Raw genomic sequence first — 18,588 nt, forward strand, 5'->3', positions numbered from 1 at the left:
CTGGGTGTGTATCCAAAAGAACTGAACACAGGTACTAAAACAATACGTGTACACATCTGTTCATAGCTTCTCCCAGAACTGGCAAATGGTCCCAAGGAAGTAGTAGCCCTACATACTGGGTTCATCTCTTTGGATTTATGTTTTCTCCCATATCTTGGTTCTATATTTCATCACCACCTTAGTAGCACACTGATGCCTTTGAGCAGAATTTTTCCCCTAGCTTTCCTCAGGGAAAGGTTTGATCTGAATTACCCGATATTTTCCTAGTTTAAGTAGAATAATATTGATTCTATCCTGGATACTCTTCTTTCTAGACCTTTGTATCTTATCTACTTATGGAGTTTCAAATATCATCCATATGCATATGGATAGATTCTTGTAGTTCTCATCTTCAGCCAACCAGTCTGAAATATATTATACCTTTCTCCCAAACAACTGCACTTCCTGGAATTTCTTGAACATGACATTTGTGTATCTGGGCATATGGTCGTCCATCTTTCTATTCCGCTTTGAATGCTCTTCCCTCTGCTGTCCACCCGGCAAACTCATAACAGTTTTTTAAAATTCAATGCTGGTATCCATTCCACAGTCTTTTCTGATTCCCCGTGCAGAAGTAGGTGCCTCTCCTCTGTGTTCCCGTAGTATCCCAAGAATAATTAATAATAATAATGTTATGCACATTAATTTATAAACTTATAATTTTAAAAAATTATACATTGCACTGTTTTTATTAAATAATTTAAGGACTATTCAAAATGCTTCCCCTATATTAACTTATCTCTCATAACAATCCTATGAATCTGATAATATTATTATTCACATTTTATAAATGAGGAAATTGAAGTGAAGTAACTTGCCCAAGATTATGCAGCTATTAAATTGCAGAGCTGGAATTTTAACTCAGGCGTCTGACATCAGCCTGTAACCTTTACTATGCTCTCTGTCATCATATTGATCATAATCATCTTCTCTGTCATTTGCTGGGCTGTTAATGCCAAGCGTTATGTTAAAGGACATGATCACATCTTAGAGCTCTATAATGTAGGTCCCATTTTTTTCTTATTGAGGAAATTGATGCCCCCAAATTTAAGTAACTTCTCCCTTATGTTCATTGTGTTAGATTGCAATTCTCCACTCTTCCCTAGATCCATGCCCTTTACAATATGGTTTTGTAATTCTTCCCATCAAGAGGTAAATTTCATTTCCCTAGTCCTTATATCCAGAATGGCCTTGTAATTTGCTGTGGTCAATAGACTGCAGGAAAAGTGACGTTTCAGTTCCAAGCCTGGGCCTCCAGAGCCCCTGTGCACCACTTTCCACTTTCTCTGTCATGGGACGCTGCCACTGCCATGAGAACAAGCCAGGGCTAACATGCCGCTGCTGAAACCATGCTCAGCAGAGAAAAGTCATCTCAGATGAGGTCATCCCACACCAGCCAACCTGCCAGCAGACCACAGATGTGAGAGAGGTCAGCCAACTGGAGACATGTAGAAAATAATTGCTGTTTTAAACCCCTACATCTGGGGGTAATTGGTCATGCATTAGTATGGTAGCAATACATAACTGATTCAGTCATATAGCCAGGAAGTGACAGCATCTCTCTCTCTCTCTCTCTCACACCCACACACACACGTGTGCAAAAATATGACCCATGTGCTCTTATCCATACAGCTTGATAATAGGAGACTAATTAATTTAACCCCCATTCATGAAGGCATGAATGTGGAGGGGGCACAGGGAAACCAGAACAGGAGGTAACATAGGAAGGAAGAGGAGGGGAGGGGCCACGAAGAACTTTCCAACCCCTTCAAACTGACTTGCCCCCTCTCTGTCCCTTTCCTTTTTTTTTTTTTTTTTTTTTGCGGTACGCGGGCCTCTCACTGTTGTGGCCTCTCCCGTTGCGGAGCGCAGGCTTCGGACGCGCAGGCCCAGCGGCCGTGGCTCACGGGCCCGCGGCATGTGGGATCTTCCTGGACCAGGGCATGAACCCGCGTCCCCTGCATCGGCAGGCGGACTCTCAACCACTGCGCCACCAGGGAAGCCCTGTCCCTTTCTTAAGAGACCCATCCCTCGACCCCTCCCTCTTCCCTCCCCCCCCCCCCCCCAGACCTGGAGGATCCTTCAGAGGGAGGTTCAGACCTCTTTCTCTTCCTTTGCTGGAAGTGTGTGCTTCTGTGTGAGAAGTAGGTCTTGAAGTTCCTGTTCTTTCCGTTCCCAAGTCTCTGGGGCTGAAAAGGAGGAAAAGATATTAGTTATCAGATTTTTAAAATGTAAATAAAATATACTCCCCCCCCCACCTCAGAAAAGCACCTCTTCCTGTTAAGCGTCCGGAGGTTTATAAGGCACTACCGCCTGACTGAATTCTAGCAAATGCAGATGGTGGTGGATCAGCATTAGCCATTGAGTAGAACTTAGCCTTTGGTCTTTCCAGAACAGAGTCAGCTGAATGAGGATCCCCACGGGAAGACACTTGCCGCTCAGGAATGAGTCAGTCCTGGAGTCTCCTGGGGTAGAAACTATAATCTTTCGAGGGCAAGAGGTTGTCAGTGCTAGTGATGTTTGCTCTGCCCAGAAATACAGCAGCAGAGGCCAGAGCCTCTGTGCTGAACCTACCACTGCTTCAATGTGCTCCCTTCCCCACTGTCCAAGGAAAGGTAAAATCTCATTCTTTTATTTATTCAACAAATAAAATATCCACTATGTCCTAGACACTGTTCCAGGTGCTGAGGGTGCATCAGTGAATGAAACCAAGTCTCTTTCCTCCATCAAACTTGTATTTTAGTGGAGTAGACAACCAATATATACATAGATATGTAATTCCTAAGTGCTTTAAGGAAATATAAAGCAGGATCAAGGTGAGAGGACAGGGAGTACACTTGAGCAGAGACTTGCATTAAGTGAGGGAGGAAGGCACGTAGATATCGGGGTGGAGTAAGCCAGTGTGAGGAACAGCACACTCAGCGTTCCTGAGGCAGCAGTGTGCCTGGTCCTTCAGAGGTCCAGCCAGCAGCTGAGCTGCAGCAGACTGATCAAGGGAGGTGGAGATAGCCATGGGCCAAGTCATGCAGGAGTTAGTGGGCAAGAGTGAGGGCTACATTTTATTCTATGAGATGTTACCTTTCAGCATACCCACTATAGACCAATATACAGGAATACTTAGAAAGTTTGTTGACTGAACGGGGCGGGGTAACCCTCACTTTATATCATTTGAGACAAACTGTACCCAGTCATGGCTACACATGAATCATTTGTGTAACTATGTGACTCCTGGGCCCACTTACCCATCAAAATCTCTGGAGATGAAGCCCCAGAATCAGTACTTAAAAAAAAACTCCAATCATCATAACATATGGTTGTATGTGCAAAGAAAACGTGTGAAAGGATTTATACCAAACTACAATATGAACCTCAGGCACATGAATTTAGTTCTGAGTAGAAATGCCATAAAGAATTTAACTTTTTAAAATAGTTCTCAAAATCAGACCTTTTAAGGACAGTTCTGTCTTGGTGAAACTGCTACCAAAGACATCCATCTTGTAATATAGCTCTAATAAAAAGGATCAATTTGATACTGAATTGCAAACTGGAATGCACTCATTATTTGCTGGGTGAATGTCTTTTAACAGCTTACTGTCAAGTATGTCGGTCACCCTACTGTACTGGGTTGCTGCTATCACAGTAGGAACTAACTCATGACGTTTCCATTATTGCTGCAGTGGTGGAAAAGTTCTAATCTACTAAAGCACTCTATTGACACAACTTGCTTAGGTTTCAAACTATTTAAAATCCTTTTTGATTTAGATAGGTTAATTAACAAATAGATGAATGGGCTATCTAACCTATCACCAGGTATTGCATTATGCAGACTTATCCAAACAAACAAAAAAAGGTTATACTAGAAAACCAATTTAGTACACAATTTAGAGAAAAAATTTTATTGCAATATAAAACGCACTTATAAAATGTCCACAGAAGGCATGTAATTCTTCACTGCTATATAAATTCACTGGGAATACTTTATTCACCTTCTATTGTTATGATGACATCACCTAAAACATAAACGATGAGTTATACTCTATAACAAATGCATCATTGATTTTCAACAATCATTGGTTTAATAATAATTAGTTTAAGATTATATAATCACATCTATATTCTGGAATGTCCACTTACTTTCATGTAGTGTAACAGAGTTTAAGAGCATAATTGCACATGGATGGTGGAGAAAAACATTCACTACTAAATTATTTTATACCTTCATGACAGGTTAACTTTCTTCCTGACCGAAAATAACAGCTTCAGCAGCTTGGTCTACGGTCGACAACACAGCTCCAGGATTCTCAATGCAGTAGTTTGTGTGTATGTGTGTCTATGTGTGCACCCATGGAAAAACTTAAACTACATCTTTCATAAACAAGTGCAACATTACCGTCAATTATTTTGCATTATAGTCTGATTATCTGTAAACAAACAAAACCCCACACAAATACTCTTAATTCTAGAAAACAAAAAAATCTGTCAACTCATAATTATTCTAACATGCTTTTAGTTGAACACACATTGAATTTCTGAAAGGTGCATATATTACCTTAGATAATAAAGTGTAAAAATGAGCGTTTCATATTTTATACTATGAAATGTACATTTCTGGTATTTGTTCTATGCAGCATAAAGTTTAGATCAAGAAATTCTAAATCCCGGATCCCCACAGTTCGTTTAGAAAAGTCCTCTAAATTACGGCTCTTGCAGCAGGTTTATCAGATTAAACATGATGAAGTTTTCTAGCTCCCTCTACTTCAAGTATCAGAGAAAACGAGGCTCAAAATCTCTGTAGGTTGTAATTGAAAATGCAAAGCTTTAGAAAACAGTTAACTGTGTTTTGAAATAAGATATAAATTGAAACAAGATTTATCTGTGTTAGGCTGATGAGTACTAGGACTTTAAAATAATTCTGTTAAATCTGAATATTTGCCTATAAATATATGGTTTTAGAAATCAATCGGTTTAAAACTTTTTCAATATTGTTGACTTTAGTTTTGTTTGCTTTTGAATGATATTAATTTAATATTCAACTGGACATAAATATTTGGTCTCACACTACCTATAATGAAATGACTTACTTTTGAAATGGAAAATTTTTAAAGCACTAGAAAGAGCATTTACTAAAGCAGTTTCAACGTGTCTTTCAACATCATCAGAAATCCTGAAGTATATATCTGGTACCCTTAATGTTTCAGAGTGAGTTGATTTTCTGAAATTTTAATGCCATTTAAAAAATGAAAAAGTCAAATAGAAAAGACTGCTGCAATAAAGCACTGTTTCTAAAAGTTGTAGACATGATCTCACAGTCTGAGTGAGCACTGCTCTTCAGAGCACCTTTTCCTAGGCACATGAAGTTTTCAGCTTAGAAAATAATCTAATCTGGTCCTTAACATATTCATTAAGTGGAATGAATATTTTAAGGTCTTCCTCTCTCCCTTGAAGAAAAAAAGTGATGTATCACCGAAGAGTAATAAGAATTGTATCCTACTTTAGATTTTCTGGAATTGGCCCAACTCTATAAAATTTTAAGAACTATGTGAAAGTGTGGAATCATCACTCTATGAAAACTGTGATGAAATTAAACATCATTATGTCAAACCCTTTTCTAGCTTTAACTCAAAAATAGAAATCATGAGTCTTCTATAACATTAATTTAAAAACACACAGAAGTGAAAAGTGCTGATTTTCAAAAAGTACAATTTTTTCCCCTACTATACATCAATGTGGAATGATTTCAGTTCTCCTGTACTAAAAGCTGGACTTTTAAAAAAACTAGTATTGTAATAATTTTAATCAGTAGTGGCTTCAGTTTCAGCTGGACCCCTAATTAGTCTTCGAATTCCTCTTTTTCCTGAAGGACCTTTTGGTTTTGCAAAACTTTGTTTATGTGCATGCTGCTTGGGGTGTACTTCTTCATAAAGGAAGTCTGCAGTCAACTCATCCCCATTGTCTATCTCGATCTGTAAGAGATAAAATTAGCAAAGTGTGATGCAATGTGAGAAAACACAACATTCAAAACCTAATACAGATTTGGATAAAGATGTGGCACATATATACAATGGAATATTACTCAGTCATAAAAAAAAACGAAATTGAGCTATTTGTAATGAGGTGGATAGATCTAGAGTCTGTCATACAGAGTGAAGTAAGTCAGAAAGAGAGAGACAAATACCGTATGCTAACACATATATATGGAATTTAAGAAAAAAAAAATGTCATGAAGAACCTAGGGGTAAAACAGGAATAAAGACACACACTTACTAGAGAATGGATTTGAGGATATGGGGAGGGGGAAGGGTAAACTGTGACAAAGCGAGAGAGAGACATGGACATATATACACTACCAAACGTAAGGTAGATAGCTAGTGGGAAGCAGCCGCATAGCACAGGGAGATCAGCTCGGTGCTTTGTGACAGCCTGGAGGGGTGGGATAGGAAGGGTGGGAGGGAGGGAGACGCAAGCGGGAAGAGATATGGCAACATATGTATATATATATAACTGATTCGTTTTGTTGTGAAGCAGAAACTAACACACCATTGTAAAGCAATTATACTCCAATAAAGATGTTAAAAAAAAAAAACAAAACCTAATACAAGCAATGAGCCAGTTTTCAGGTGTGAACGCTCACCAATAAGTGCATAATACTCATTCCAACAAGAGAGAACCAAGGACCATATGAAAATAGTTCACTTTCATCTTATTTGGGGGGGAGGAGGAGGGAGCTAAATGAGTTGCTTGAATATATAATTAGCTATACTCATTTTCTATTTGGTTCTCTCTTTCTTCTCCAATTTAACTAATGTTTAAAAGTAGTACAGTAGGAATCACCACTATATTCTTAAGTTGTTCTGCTTTGGTACACTACATATTTTCAAGAAACATTACTCATGGCCCTTTCATCACTTGGGTCACTTGAAATCACTCTATAACACAGGTTGGCGAACTATGGCCTGCAGGCCAAATCTGCTCAAGTTAAGAGAGTGTTTTACATTTTTAAAGGGTTGTAAAAACAAACAAAATAATAAAACAAAGAAGAATATGTGACAAAGACCATATGTGGCCTGGCAAAGCCTAAAATATTTACTATCTGGTCTTCTGGTAGAAAAAGTCAGCCAGCCCCTGCTATAGAAAGTGATTCTTAAGAACTTAAAAAGCTCTTAAAGGGCTCAGTACCTAAAACACTGGTAATTTGTAAGGACCTGTGTTTTAAGAGTTGAAGGGCTGAAGAATAAACCATATCTTTTCCCATGCCTCACCTGCATTTAAGAAAATAAATTTAAGGAAACTTAGCTCCCCAAATTCATGTTTATGCCCATTCTCTCCTTTCCCAACAACTGGAAAGATTCTCAACCATCCCATGGTTCAGTTATAAATAGAGACTGTAGTTCCTTATTAATAAAGTCTTGAGACAATCACAAGTATGCAGCTTTAGTAGCACCATCCAGCAAAACTTTCTGCAATATGGAAATGTTTTCTAAATTCTGCACCATCCAATACAGTGCCATTGGCCACATGTGGCTAAAATGAGCAATTGAAATGTGGCTGGTGCTTTTAAGGAACTGAATTTTAAATTTCGTTTAATTTTTATGTATATTTAAATTTAAATAGCCACATGTAGCTTGTGGCTACATATTAGAGAATACAGATCTACAGGGAGACTGGGGTCATGATAGGCCATCCTCAAGCACTTAGAGGAGTTCCTAAGGATTTATGATGAGAATAAGAAAAAAAAAACTTTCATTTATAAACCACAATACATCACGAACTACACGAAAGACAATAAAAATGTAACAAAAACTGAAAAATTAAAAATAAATAGGTAGGTATTAAATATATTAATAAGGTAAATTAGATAAAATAAATTAGATAAATAAATAGATAGATAATTACCTTTCTAATGACATCCATTTGTAGTTGTCTTTCTACAATCTCTAGCAGAGGGCTCTTGCAGCTAGAATACAGCATCCGTTCTCTTATACTGCATGTGTATCCAGGCATTGAATAAATAAAAACTGTAAATTAAAATAATAATAAATCCAATTAGCAGCATATCAGTTAAAGCACATACTAAACCTCATAAAGCTACAACTAAGCCCTCTGGCCAAGAAATAAGAAAGAATATAGTGATGAAATATCAATCAGCAAACTGAAAGTATTATGTTAAAAAAAAAAAGTATCATATACCTATAGACTCCAAATAGTCTCCTTCATGTGAATGTTTATACAGAAAGAAATGATAACGTGCTGAATCTCTGGGAATCCTCTTTGGCAAATCTTTTAGTTCTGTATTTATTGTGTTGGCCAAAATTATAATTTCATTTTTTATATCTATTTCCTGTCAATAAGAAACAAAATACATTTATTAAGACAGATACACAGAAATTTAAAATTCATAAATTAAAAAACAAGGAGACAAGAGGAAACTTACACAATTTCACTTTTTCCACAGTGAATATATATTGCTTTTGTAGTTTAAAAAAAAAATGAATAAAAAATAAAAAGGAAGCAATAAAAAGATTTAAAATCCATTAAAAACAAACTTTATACAAGCCATAGATACCAAAAAGTGAAGCGATTTCATAATAATCATTATATCTCTTACCAACTGCACATAGTTGAGCTGTCTGTTATTCAATTTTTCCAAAGCCTGAAAAGCTTCTCGAGAAATAGGAAATGCTACTCCTTGTAGTGTTTGATGCTTAGTGTCCACACTCACGTCAGTTTGTACCTAGTATGACAGATTCAATTTACCGATGAAGTTTAGCATTTAGCAGTGTCAGATGGCAAAGAGAAGAAAACCCAAGCTCTACAGAGTGAGGGTCATTCCACCCTTGGCCATTTTAATATAATTAAAATTAACAATTAAAACACTATGAACTTAAAAAGCAAATAATTTTCACATTTGTTTCAGGTTCTGCTAGCACTTTGTCAACATGCAGAGTGTATGCCACATTTTGATGAAAATGCCGAAGTGAACATCTGAGTTGAGTGTGCACTGTTAGTGGGGCTTTGCTTATATGTTTGGTTTGGCACAATTGCCATGAGCTACATAAGCTCTCTGAAGTGTCTTCAGATTACACTTTTAATTACAAAGTTTTACTTGATAAAATTTATGAACAATGTGATATAAATATAATATGCATAGAACTTTACTTTGTTCTGCTAGACATAAAATGCAACACAAACACCATGCACTGAGTTGAAAGGAGTACAAACAATATACAAAGACACAACACAGCTCAACAAATTATACTACTGCAGAAGTTCCACACTTAGAGCTTTCATTACTAAGAACATGGGTGTGCACGTATCGGAAGAAGAGAAGAGTACGTCAAGAAAGCTTTCAATGCACATATTTAAGACTTTTATACTCAGTAAATGACAGCATAGCATAGGGTCTCATTTGCAGTGTTGCAACAAAGTCAAATAGAAATTTTACTTTAAAAAAAAATGAATGGAGATTCTACAGCATAAATGGTATTGCATAATGAAAACATCATAGAACATATGCAAATGCATACCCCAATAAGATCCTCTGGGTTCTGATTGCAAGGAATAAAACAAACTATCAAACTTGTAAAAAAAAAAAAAAAACCATGTAAAAATCCATACTCAAATAACTTGAGTTAAAATAATATAAAGATAGATCCTTGCTATCAGGTCAATATTAAATAATATTCAATCACTTTTCAGACTGATTCTTATTAGTCTGTTACTCAGACAAGTGAATAGTAGTTTCTGCTACTTGTTCTTTTCTATAAAATTCCGTTAGAAATACAGTAGCTATTCTAACTTAGAATTGCTGCAGTAAACACATTAGAAATATGATAAACTATAATATGGATGAAATTTATTGACTCTAATATGCTAAACAAGTACTCAAATAACCATCTCCCATATATATCTATATATATGCACACACCCATCCAAGTAATGTCCATAGAAGTTAATTTATAGAGCCTCTAGAAATCCTAAACACACTACAGCATTTATGTTTTACTCTCTTTAGTCGTCAGTATTCTCTGAAATAACAAAACAAACCTTCTTCAGGCAACCTCATTAGATATAATATCCCTCACACTACATGGGTAACACATACTTTTCCCATTTATCGATATTTAGTATTCAAAGTACAAAGTTAAAAACAGTTGTACTTCTCACAGGAAGATTACTAATCTATAACCTACATTATAAAGACAGGAGAAAGCTATTTATGAAACTGACATGAAGTTTAATATTCACTTTTAACTTTTTCCTGAAGACACATTGAGCACAGTCTTGTCAGTCTTGTCTCTAAACTGAACAGAATAAATGTGAGCTATCTAACTTACTTATTCTCTAGTTACCTCTTCATCGATTAATTAAAAATATAATATTTTTAATCACTTAGAATCTTGCAAGGTTTCAAAATGGTAATAATACCTCATTAATTTTAATCTGTCGTAATTCTTCTTCAGCTGCAGTCAGTGGGGCAGGAGAAGACTGTGACAGCAAATATTTCTTATATCCATGTAATGACACATCTTCCTGTGAGCACAGAAACTGACTGTTACTAGTTGTGAGGCTACTTTAGGAGAACAAAATCATTAATTTAACAGAAAATATTTTAACTAAAAATAAACAGTAACAATAATTTTATTACTTCTTTTTTTTAAAAAAATATTCTATTCTACAGGTTTCAAAAGTTTTAAGGGGATTAGCTACACTTCATTTCCTAAAGCTTTACAATTATTAGATCTTTTGTGTGAGTGTGATGGTGGTAACGCCAGCCACATGACGAACCTGATCATGCTTCAAGTCTATAGGACAATTATAATTAACCTGGGGAAGCCTGCCCCATAGTTATTCAATAATCAACATATTCAGATTCTGAATTCTGTACTGTAATGAATTATATAATTTCTCTACAATTATTCATAGAAAATAATTACAGTTCTTATTTAAAATAAAAAATATTCCAAAGAAGTTTACTTCTCATCAAAATTTTGTGGTTTGGAAGACTGAGAATAGAATTGAGAAACCAGGCCACTTCACAACTGATGTGAATAAGCAAAGGATACCCATCTAGTTTCGTGCTCTATCCACCAGAATACATTACTCCCTGAATCACAATAAAAGCTCTAAAAAACAAAAAACCTGTTGAAAAAATACACTGTAATTTTCTTAATTTGGGGGTATATCTACATACATGTATTTACCATACAAATTTTATAATGAAGTAAATTCTTAATCACAACTTAACTAAATTTATTAATCAACAATTACCCCAATTAATTATCAATCAATTTACCTGCCTCAATGTTCTAGTTCAATTAATACAGCTATTGCTTCCACAGCATAAGTGTAAACATCCAAATTATCTAAAACCTACTATCTCTTTTAAGTAGTCTCTCATTTTTCTGAGCCTATCTCCACATCCTTAAAATGAAAAGGTTGAACTAAATGAGGGGTTGAACTAAATGATCTCCAAGGGATATTCTAGTGTTTGAAGACTAACAGAGGAGATTCCAACATATTTTAAAAGTGTAAGTATGTTTCAATTAACTTGCATATCATATGAAACATAATATTTTCTCTTATTCTTTATGTTTACCGATTCACCAGTCATAATTCACATTAACTATCCCATTACCTCGGTGCAACATGCAGAATCTACATAAAAGTATGTTTTGTACCTTTCCTGTTCCAAACACCTCATCTTTAATGTGGCCACCTCCAAACTCCTTTTTCAGAGTTGCTCTTGTTGCTGCATACAACATTTTTTGACGAACCTAGTAATTGTGAAAGTTTACTTATAAGTTTATAGATGAAAACTATCATTACAAAAGAAAGCACTTTATAAATGTATGAAAATCTTCAAGCACATTAAAAAGAAAATAAACTGTGACAAAGCTGAAGTCCGTTGACTATAACATGTTAAAATATGTGTATACAAATAACCATCATAACATCAGCATCTAAAATATCAACAGCTACTAAGGAAGACTTCAATTTATAAGTCATATTTTTTGAAAAGTAGAAAAAAACTAAATTTTAGAAAATCATTCACTTTTGTCAAAGTATAAAATGAATTCAGGAATTAAAAAATCTACTTAAAACACTGTTTTAAAATCACTGAAATGAAGTAAACTTGATAATCACATTTTACTCAAAACAAGTCTAGGTCAGACGCTACTTATTTAGTTGTTTAAGAATCAAATATTCATGGCATAACTATGGCATAAACCATTCTATGAGGGACAAAGTAGAAAAGAACTACAGTATATACTATTATTAATGAGTCTGATAGCATCTATGGAAAACTACTAAAAATAACTGCCAACCAATAGAAATCATTTCATAATTTTGTACTGTCAAATCCAGTATTTCTTTCAGACAGCATATACAGAATTAAATAGGAAGTGATGACTTTTGAGAATGATATCTACATAACTTTTAAAATTATTATTTTTCTACAATAAACGAGAATTAATTTTTAAAATCTTGAGCAGTATCCATATACTAGCTTTTTGTTTTATTCTATTAATCAGTCTACTAACTCTCCTAAGAGAAATACTTGTTTGTGTGCATGCCCATCACTTGAATGGTAGCTATTGAGAATATTTAATAAAATGTTCAGTTAGTTCTATAAGAATTATTTCAATTATTACTCTCAAAGTAGTAACCTTCATTCTTCAGAGGTCCACAGAATCATTTATAATTGCCACAAATTTTTCAATTTAAAATCAGTAATAATTCTACTGACTTCAATCAAGGTCAAGATTTCTGAATCTAAGTACATTACCCCTGATTCTACATTACCAATCACAAGGATTTTTTCCATGATCATTCCCATCTATGAGATACGACTGTTGCTTCTTAACTTTCTCTTGGCCTAGGAATATTTCAGAAAAAAATTTCTAGCTTTTAATGTTAAATAAGTAACCAAAAAATTACTTACATGAGAATGGTCTGGAGACCACGCAATGAATATCCATTCATATCCCTGGGCATTCTGAGAATCTAACCTGAATAATACGTAGCACGGTTGTTTGTCCTCCAACAGGGGTAAAACAAAGGAATCATAATCCTTATCCCAGGAATCTAAAGGCTGCCTACACGCTCCAACCACAAGTTTCTCTATGAAGAACAATTTTTAAAAGATATATAAATGGTTTAAAATGCCAAATGGTAGAATAATGAAGAACAGAAGAATAAATTAATAGTTAGTTCTTAATTGCTATTATTCACATCAAAATATAGAAAGGGCAAAGGTTGTAACACAGAAAATAAATATAATATAAAGCAATATTAAAAACAGATATAAAAATTATAACCAGCATAGTTAAAATAATGTTATAAACACAAGAAAGGAACGTACAAAAATGATTATAAATAGTTGAGTTGGATGGCTGAAGAGAGGGTGCTTATATTCTATTGTCCAAATATTTATGCTATAAATTATCAACAAAATATATTTAACTAAGTGTCCTACCGCTCAAAGGTATAATTTCTGAAATTAAACACTGAATTGTACAGTTAAGAAATACTAAACAGGTTTAGCTCCTATTTGGCCATAATGCTACAAATTTTAATAATTTGTCCAGAAACAAACTGGTACAGCCATTTTGAGGCATTATTGGGCGAATCAAGTGAAACTGCTAATGTACTCTGCATAGAGAATCTCTTGCACATATATACCAAGGTGTTCACTGCAGCACTATAAAATAACAGTGGAAACTGAAAATAGCCTAAATGTTCATCAATAAGAGAATGGACATACAATATGTGGCACAGTCATATTATACAATTCTATTCATATTTAAAAAGAATTAGTGAGCCTCTATCAAAACTAATTATAAAAGCAATGTTTACAGGAAAAGGAATGATGCAGAAGAAGATGTCAGTTTATGTGAACTTAAAAACTCTAAACAGCACTATATGTTATTTAGGGATACATATAAAAAACAGATTGAACAAAAGTAAGGTTCCTAATACAGTTGTCTCAGGAGAAGGTCAGGAAGTAAAACTGTTTAAAGTGAATGTTCTTATATCACAACAACATTAAATTACAATAGGCTTGAAGCAAATATGATAAAAATGTTAGCAGTTAATAATTTAAGAAGAGATGGAAGTATTTGTTATATTATTTATTCATAATTTCCTTATTTAAAAAATTTTCTCAAAAGAAAAATAAAACCAGAAAATAGTGATATTCTAAAATATGCTGCTTTCCAGTATATGTTTATTCTTGTTGAGTGTGTTAACATATGTAGAACAACTGCCTATTTTTCAAACTATTTTGGTATTTTTAATATATAAGAGAAAATGGAAAGCAAATCAGATTTACTTCCAGTTTATGAAAGAACAAGATATTTTTTCCAAAGCAAAATATTTAAGGTATTTAAGAAATTAGGTCAATGGAATATTTTAACATATTCATTTGAGATTAAGTAGTTATAATATTAATTATTCACACTCAAACCAGCTGAATTAAAAGACTCTCCCACCCAGTGAATTTCCCTACGTACAGCTTTATTTTGAAAGTATCAATTTATAGTTTGTTACACTCAGAACTTTTTCCCATAACAAGAAAGGGGAATCATTTCTGCAGCATACACTGCAATCAAGTTGAGAAAACGGGAGAGTTTAAAATCCTTCCTTTCTGCCTCAAAACTAACTTTACTGAATAACAATTCACAAGTAACTTTTCTTTTGTGTGGGATAATCACCTGTTACTGATTTTCATTCCAGAGATGCAAGCCCTGATATTAGATACAAACTGTGGTACAGAAACTGAGACACAAAAAGTGTAAGAGGAAGATGTCACACCAAAAACAACATCTTTTTGTTTCCGTGAGAGTTAACTACAGAATGCAGAAGATAAAGTAAGCAGGGGCCCATAGGACATGTCCAAAATGTAGAGGAGCCAAGTTAACTAAAGGCGAGCTCTGAACCTGCTTCACAAATAGTCCAAATCACTGACAATGATTTAGAAGTTTAAAAATACAACAGCCAATAATCCAAGGACAAACAACATTTAAAAATGCTTAACTAACCATTTTCAATCGATATCTTCAGAAGTCTGTATTTTCCATTTCTTGCTCTGGCAAAAATATCTTTAACATCCTCACTTGCTGTGGAAAAAGATATAGAAAAGTAAACCTATTTTTAACACTTACGTATTAATACTTTCTGATGCTACTTGAATAGGGAAAAAATGAAATGTAATACAAAGAAAACATCTTGAAGATGCAGTATTCTCTTATCAGTAATTTAAATTACAAAAATTAAAAGGTGTAACAGTAGACATTGTATACAGCTAAAAAACATAAATATTAACATATTTTAAAAGTATATTAATTCTAACCTGTTTTACCTAGATAATTCCATAGCAGAAATTTACACTGGGAATGAATATATTAAAGTTTCTCAAATCCAATAATCACAAATCACAATTTTGAAAAACACCTTTATTGCTTGTTTGAAAAATGCTGAAAACCTGCTTTCACTCTCTTCTGGTCCAATTTCAAGTTTATAATAAACAAACACACCTCCTTCATCAATTCATTTTTACATTTTCACCTTTAAAAACAACAATTAATGTCAAACACCCTATCCTGATTAAAGAAAAAGACAACACAATTCATTCAAGCTCGTACTTCTGGTCATACTTCTCTAATTCATATTTCTTAAAAACCTGGAGTAATCTCACTGAGCAAATATATATTTAATAACCGATCCCTTGTGCTATTAAAGCTTCAATTTCGTTCTAATTTTATTCTTGAGTTGTATATTGAGAACAAGAACCACTGTTTAGTAGTGCTTGCTATAACGCTCAAGCATGAAAGTCAATAATTATATATATCAAAACTAACGCAAACAAAACAATGCTTTTAGATTTGCGACTGTTTTGCTTGTGTTTGTGCGTGCAGGAGGAGGTGTGGGGTGGTGTCAAAGGCCCTTAAGAACAAAACACAATTAGACGTTCATCTGGGGAAAAGATTCGTTGTCCATTAACAGGAGGAGCTTGTGTTTACATTACAACTCGTTAAGTGATCGCGAGTAACCCGGGACATATTATTTGATTCTGATGAGGTGAGCGCTTTCAGACCGCCCATTTTCAAACCAGGAAATAACACAGGTCAATTATAATCGCACATTCAACTGCCTGCCCGGGACGATTAAACGCAACCACACAGATCAAACTTTTCAGTTCCCTGGGTAGTATCTAAGAACAACCAAGACGCCTCATACTCAGGATACAGACAACGGTGTTGATGTTCCAATTTTGGAAGAAAATGCGGAAGAGTTTGGGAAGCACCCTTACTGGAAATGAAAAAGATTCCCGCATCTTTCTTTTGATAATCCAAATCTTGTAACAACTCTAAAGCTGGACCGTGAAAAAGAAAATTCGCCCGTCTCTCGACAGCAAAAAGAGCCCCAGTCGCCTCCACGGTTCCAGGTCTTCCCAGTCCGATAAAAAAGGGGAAAGTTGGGCTAACGGCGGCGAGGGCGGCGGCGGCGGCAGGCACGCCCCCTTCACCCCGGCCGCCGCGGAAAGCCATTTCCTTCGCTCCGGCGAATTTCGGATCCATCTGCAACGTGGCGGCGGCCGGCCCGGGCTGCGAGGGTGGCAGGCCGGGAGCGCCCGGGACACGAGAGCGCGGAGAGGCGCAGAGGCCCGGCTCGTCCCCGAGACCGACTCCCTGTGCTCCGGGACCGACTCCGGCCCTGCCCATCCCGCCGCCCGCCCGGCTCGCCGGGGGCCTCCCAAGAGTCCCTTCCCCGCAGGCAGCGCCGGCGCCGTTACCTTGGATGCCGGTTTGATGGGACATGGCGGCGGCCGCGGGCTCCCGGCTCCGGCGCTGAGTGCAGCGAGCGGCCCCGGCCGGCGGCTCCAGGAAGTGGCGGCTACTCCACCAGCCCCGCCGCGTCATCAGCCTGCGACCCGCCCCGCCCCGCCCCCGCCCCGCGAGGCCAGCGGCGTCCTCGCGCGGCCCCGTCGCTCTCGCTCCCTGCCTCCTGACACCTGCGGAGTCTCGGAGCTGCCGGACTGCAGGTCCAGACCCCCGGCCCGCAGCTTCAGCTCTCTGCTGGGGGTCACAGTCCACGTTATTTGCCGCCGTTTCTCCCCCTCCACCACGGTGAAACACTGGTGGCCCGGCAGGATGGCTTTGCCCTGTGGGGTCTGCCCTCCAGTGACCCTGCCGACACCGCCTTTCACTGGTTCAGCAAAAACGTTGCTCAGAAACAGAAATGAACGTTTTACTGAACACAGGTTTTCAGCTTTAAAAAGATGTGCATGATATCCTTCTTGGTTTACTCTTCCTGCAGTCTATACAATTTAATGTAAACGGTCACTCCCCGCCCCTTTTTTATAAAAAGAATTAATAGATAGGCAGTCTCCCATGAAAATCCCCCACGCTTTTAAATTAAGTTTATCTCAGACTGTTAACTATCCTTTCTTTAGTTGGGCACATTTAGACACCAGGTTTTCCTTTCTCTTCATTCCAAAAAGAGCCACTGAGAGTGAGATTAACTGACTTGAGTACTCCTCTGTGGTCAGTTCTATCATTGCAAACTATAATACTGCTCTGCTTCAGGTTGGCAGTTTATTCTTTAATCAGGTAATTACTCAAGATTCATTTGTAAGGATGAATTTGTAAGGTAACAGCAGATATTATTAAAAATTATTTTTCATTTTCTGCTTTTATGAGCATGTATTTCCCTTTCTAAGGATAATTTTAGTAGTTATTTTTGTACTACTTTTCTAGGACTCTTAGATTATAGTTTCCTAGTTGGAAAGCTGGGTCTTTTGTTTTTAGGGCCTTGAACTGACAAGTATACAAAAGTACAATCTGATTATCAACAAATACTCTGAACAGGCCAATAATATAAATGCAAGTTAACAAAATCACTCTTCAAATGCAATGTATTTTTAATTAGTTAACTAGCCGCTGGGTAATTGATTTCTTTATGAGGGTCACAGCAAACAACGTTGCTATGCCCTGTTTCTTGTTACTTCAGCCTTATTTCTCAAACACTTCCTCATATTCTGGAATAAGCAAAATGTAATCTGAGTTTTATAACTTGTTTGGATTTAAGAAATGTAGGGAGGTGTTTCATGCTAACCAAATTCTTCCTGACACAACAGTTCACCCTAATTTACCAGTTTTGATAGCATTGTTGAGCACAGAGAGTTCATCTGCAATTTTTTGACTGATTGATGTTATGGTGACTAGGGAAAATTGCCTAAGGAGGTTGGCACTACTCAAAAGTACTGATGAGAAAAAAATAATTCTCCCATATTCATGCTTAGAAAAGACCCCGGTATGTTCAGCCCTGGAGAGGAGGAAAGTCCAGGTAGGTTGGATAAGACCACCACAGCATCCACCAGAAAATGCTTATTTTCTGCCAGTACAGTAGTTTGACTTAAAACTGCAAGGGGCTTGGGTGCATTGTTTATGAAACAGCAAACTTCCTCTAGCAAAACAGGAAATCTGAGAAGGGAAAATGTTTGCTAAGATGTGAACAGCATGGCCAAAATGATCTTTTTTACTGTCC

At 36.3% G+C, this 18,588-nt stretch overlaps 1 protein-coding gene across 2 annotated transcripts; it reads right to left on the reverse strand.

Annotated features, from left to right (window-relative positions):
• Positions 1-736: 736 nt before the first annotated feature.
• TWF1 (twinfilin actin binding protein 1) lies at positions 737-16,922 on the reverse strand. Of its 2 annotated transcripts, XR_003791231.1 has the most exons (11): positions 16,835-16,922; positions 15,081-15,158; positions 12,983-13,161; positions 11,718-11,813; positions 10,465-10,569; positions 8,645-8,770; positions 8,227-8,377; positions 7,933-8,054; positions 3,956-6,002; positions 2,140-2,228; positions 737-1,440 (listed from the first exon to the last, which is right to left on the reverse strand). XR_003791231.1 is itself a non-coding variant. In XM_029206535.1 (9 exons), the coding sequence occupies exons 1-9, from the start codon at positions 16,857-16,859 to the stop codon at positions 5,832-5,834; spliced, it is 1,053 nt and encodes a 350-aa protein (XP_029062368.1). In that variant the 5' UTR covers positions 16,860-16,922; the 3' UTR covers positions 3,920-5,831. The 2 variants fall into 2 exon arrangements, 1 of the variants encoding a protein (XP_029062368.1); XM_029206535.1 differs by lacking the exons at positions 737-1,440; positions 2,140-2,228 and having other exon boundaries at positions 3,920-6,002.
• Between the last annotated feature and the right edge of the window lie 1,666 nt (positions 16,923-18,588).

This window comes from Monodon monoceros, unplaced genomic scaffold (assembly GCF_005190385.1).
Source record: "Monodon monoceros isolate NGI ecotype Baffin Bay Population unplaced genomic scaffold, NGI_Narwhal_1 Super_Scaffold_6, whole genome shotgun sequence".
NCBI classification, from domain to species: domain Eukaryota; kingdom Metazoa; phylum Chordata; class Mammalia; order Artiodactyla; family Monodontidae; genus Monodon; species Monodon monoceros.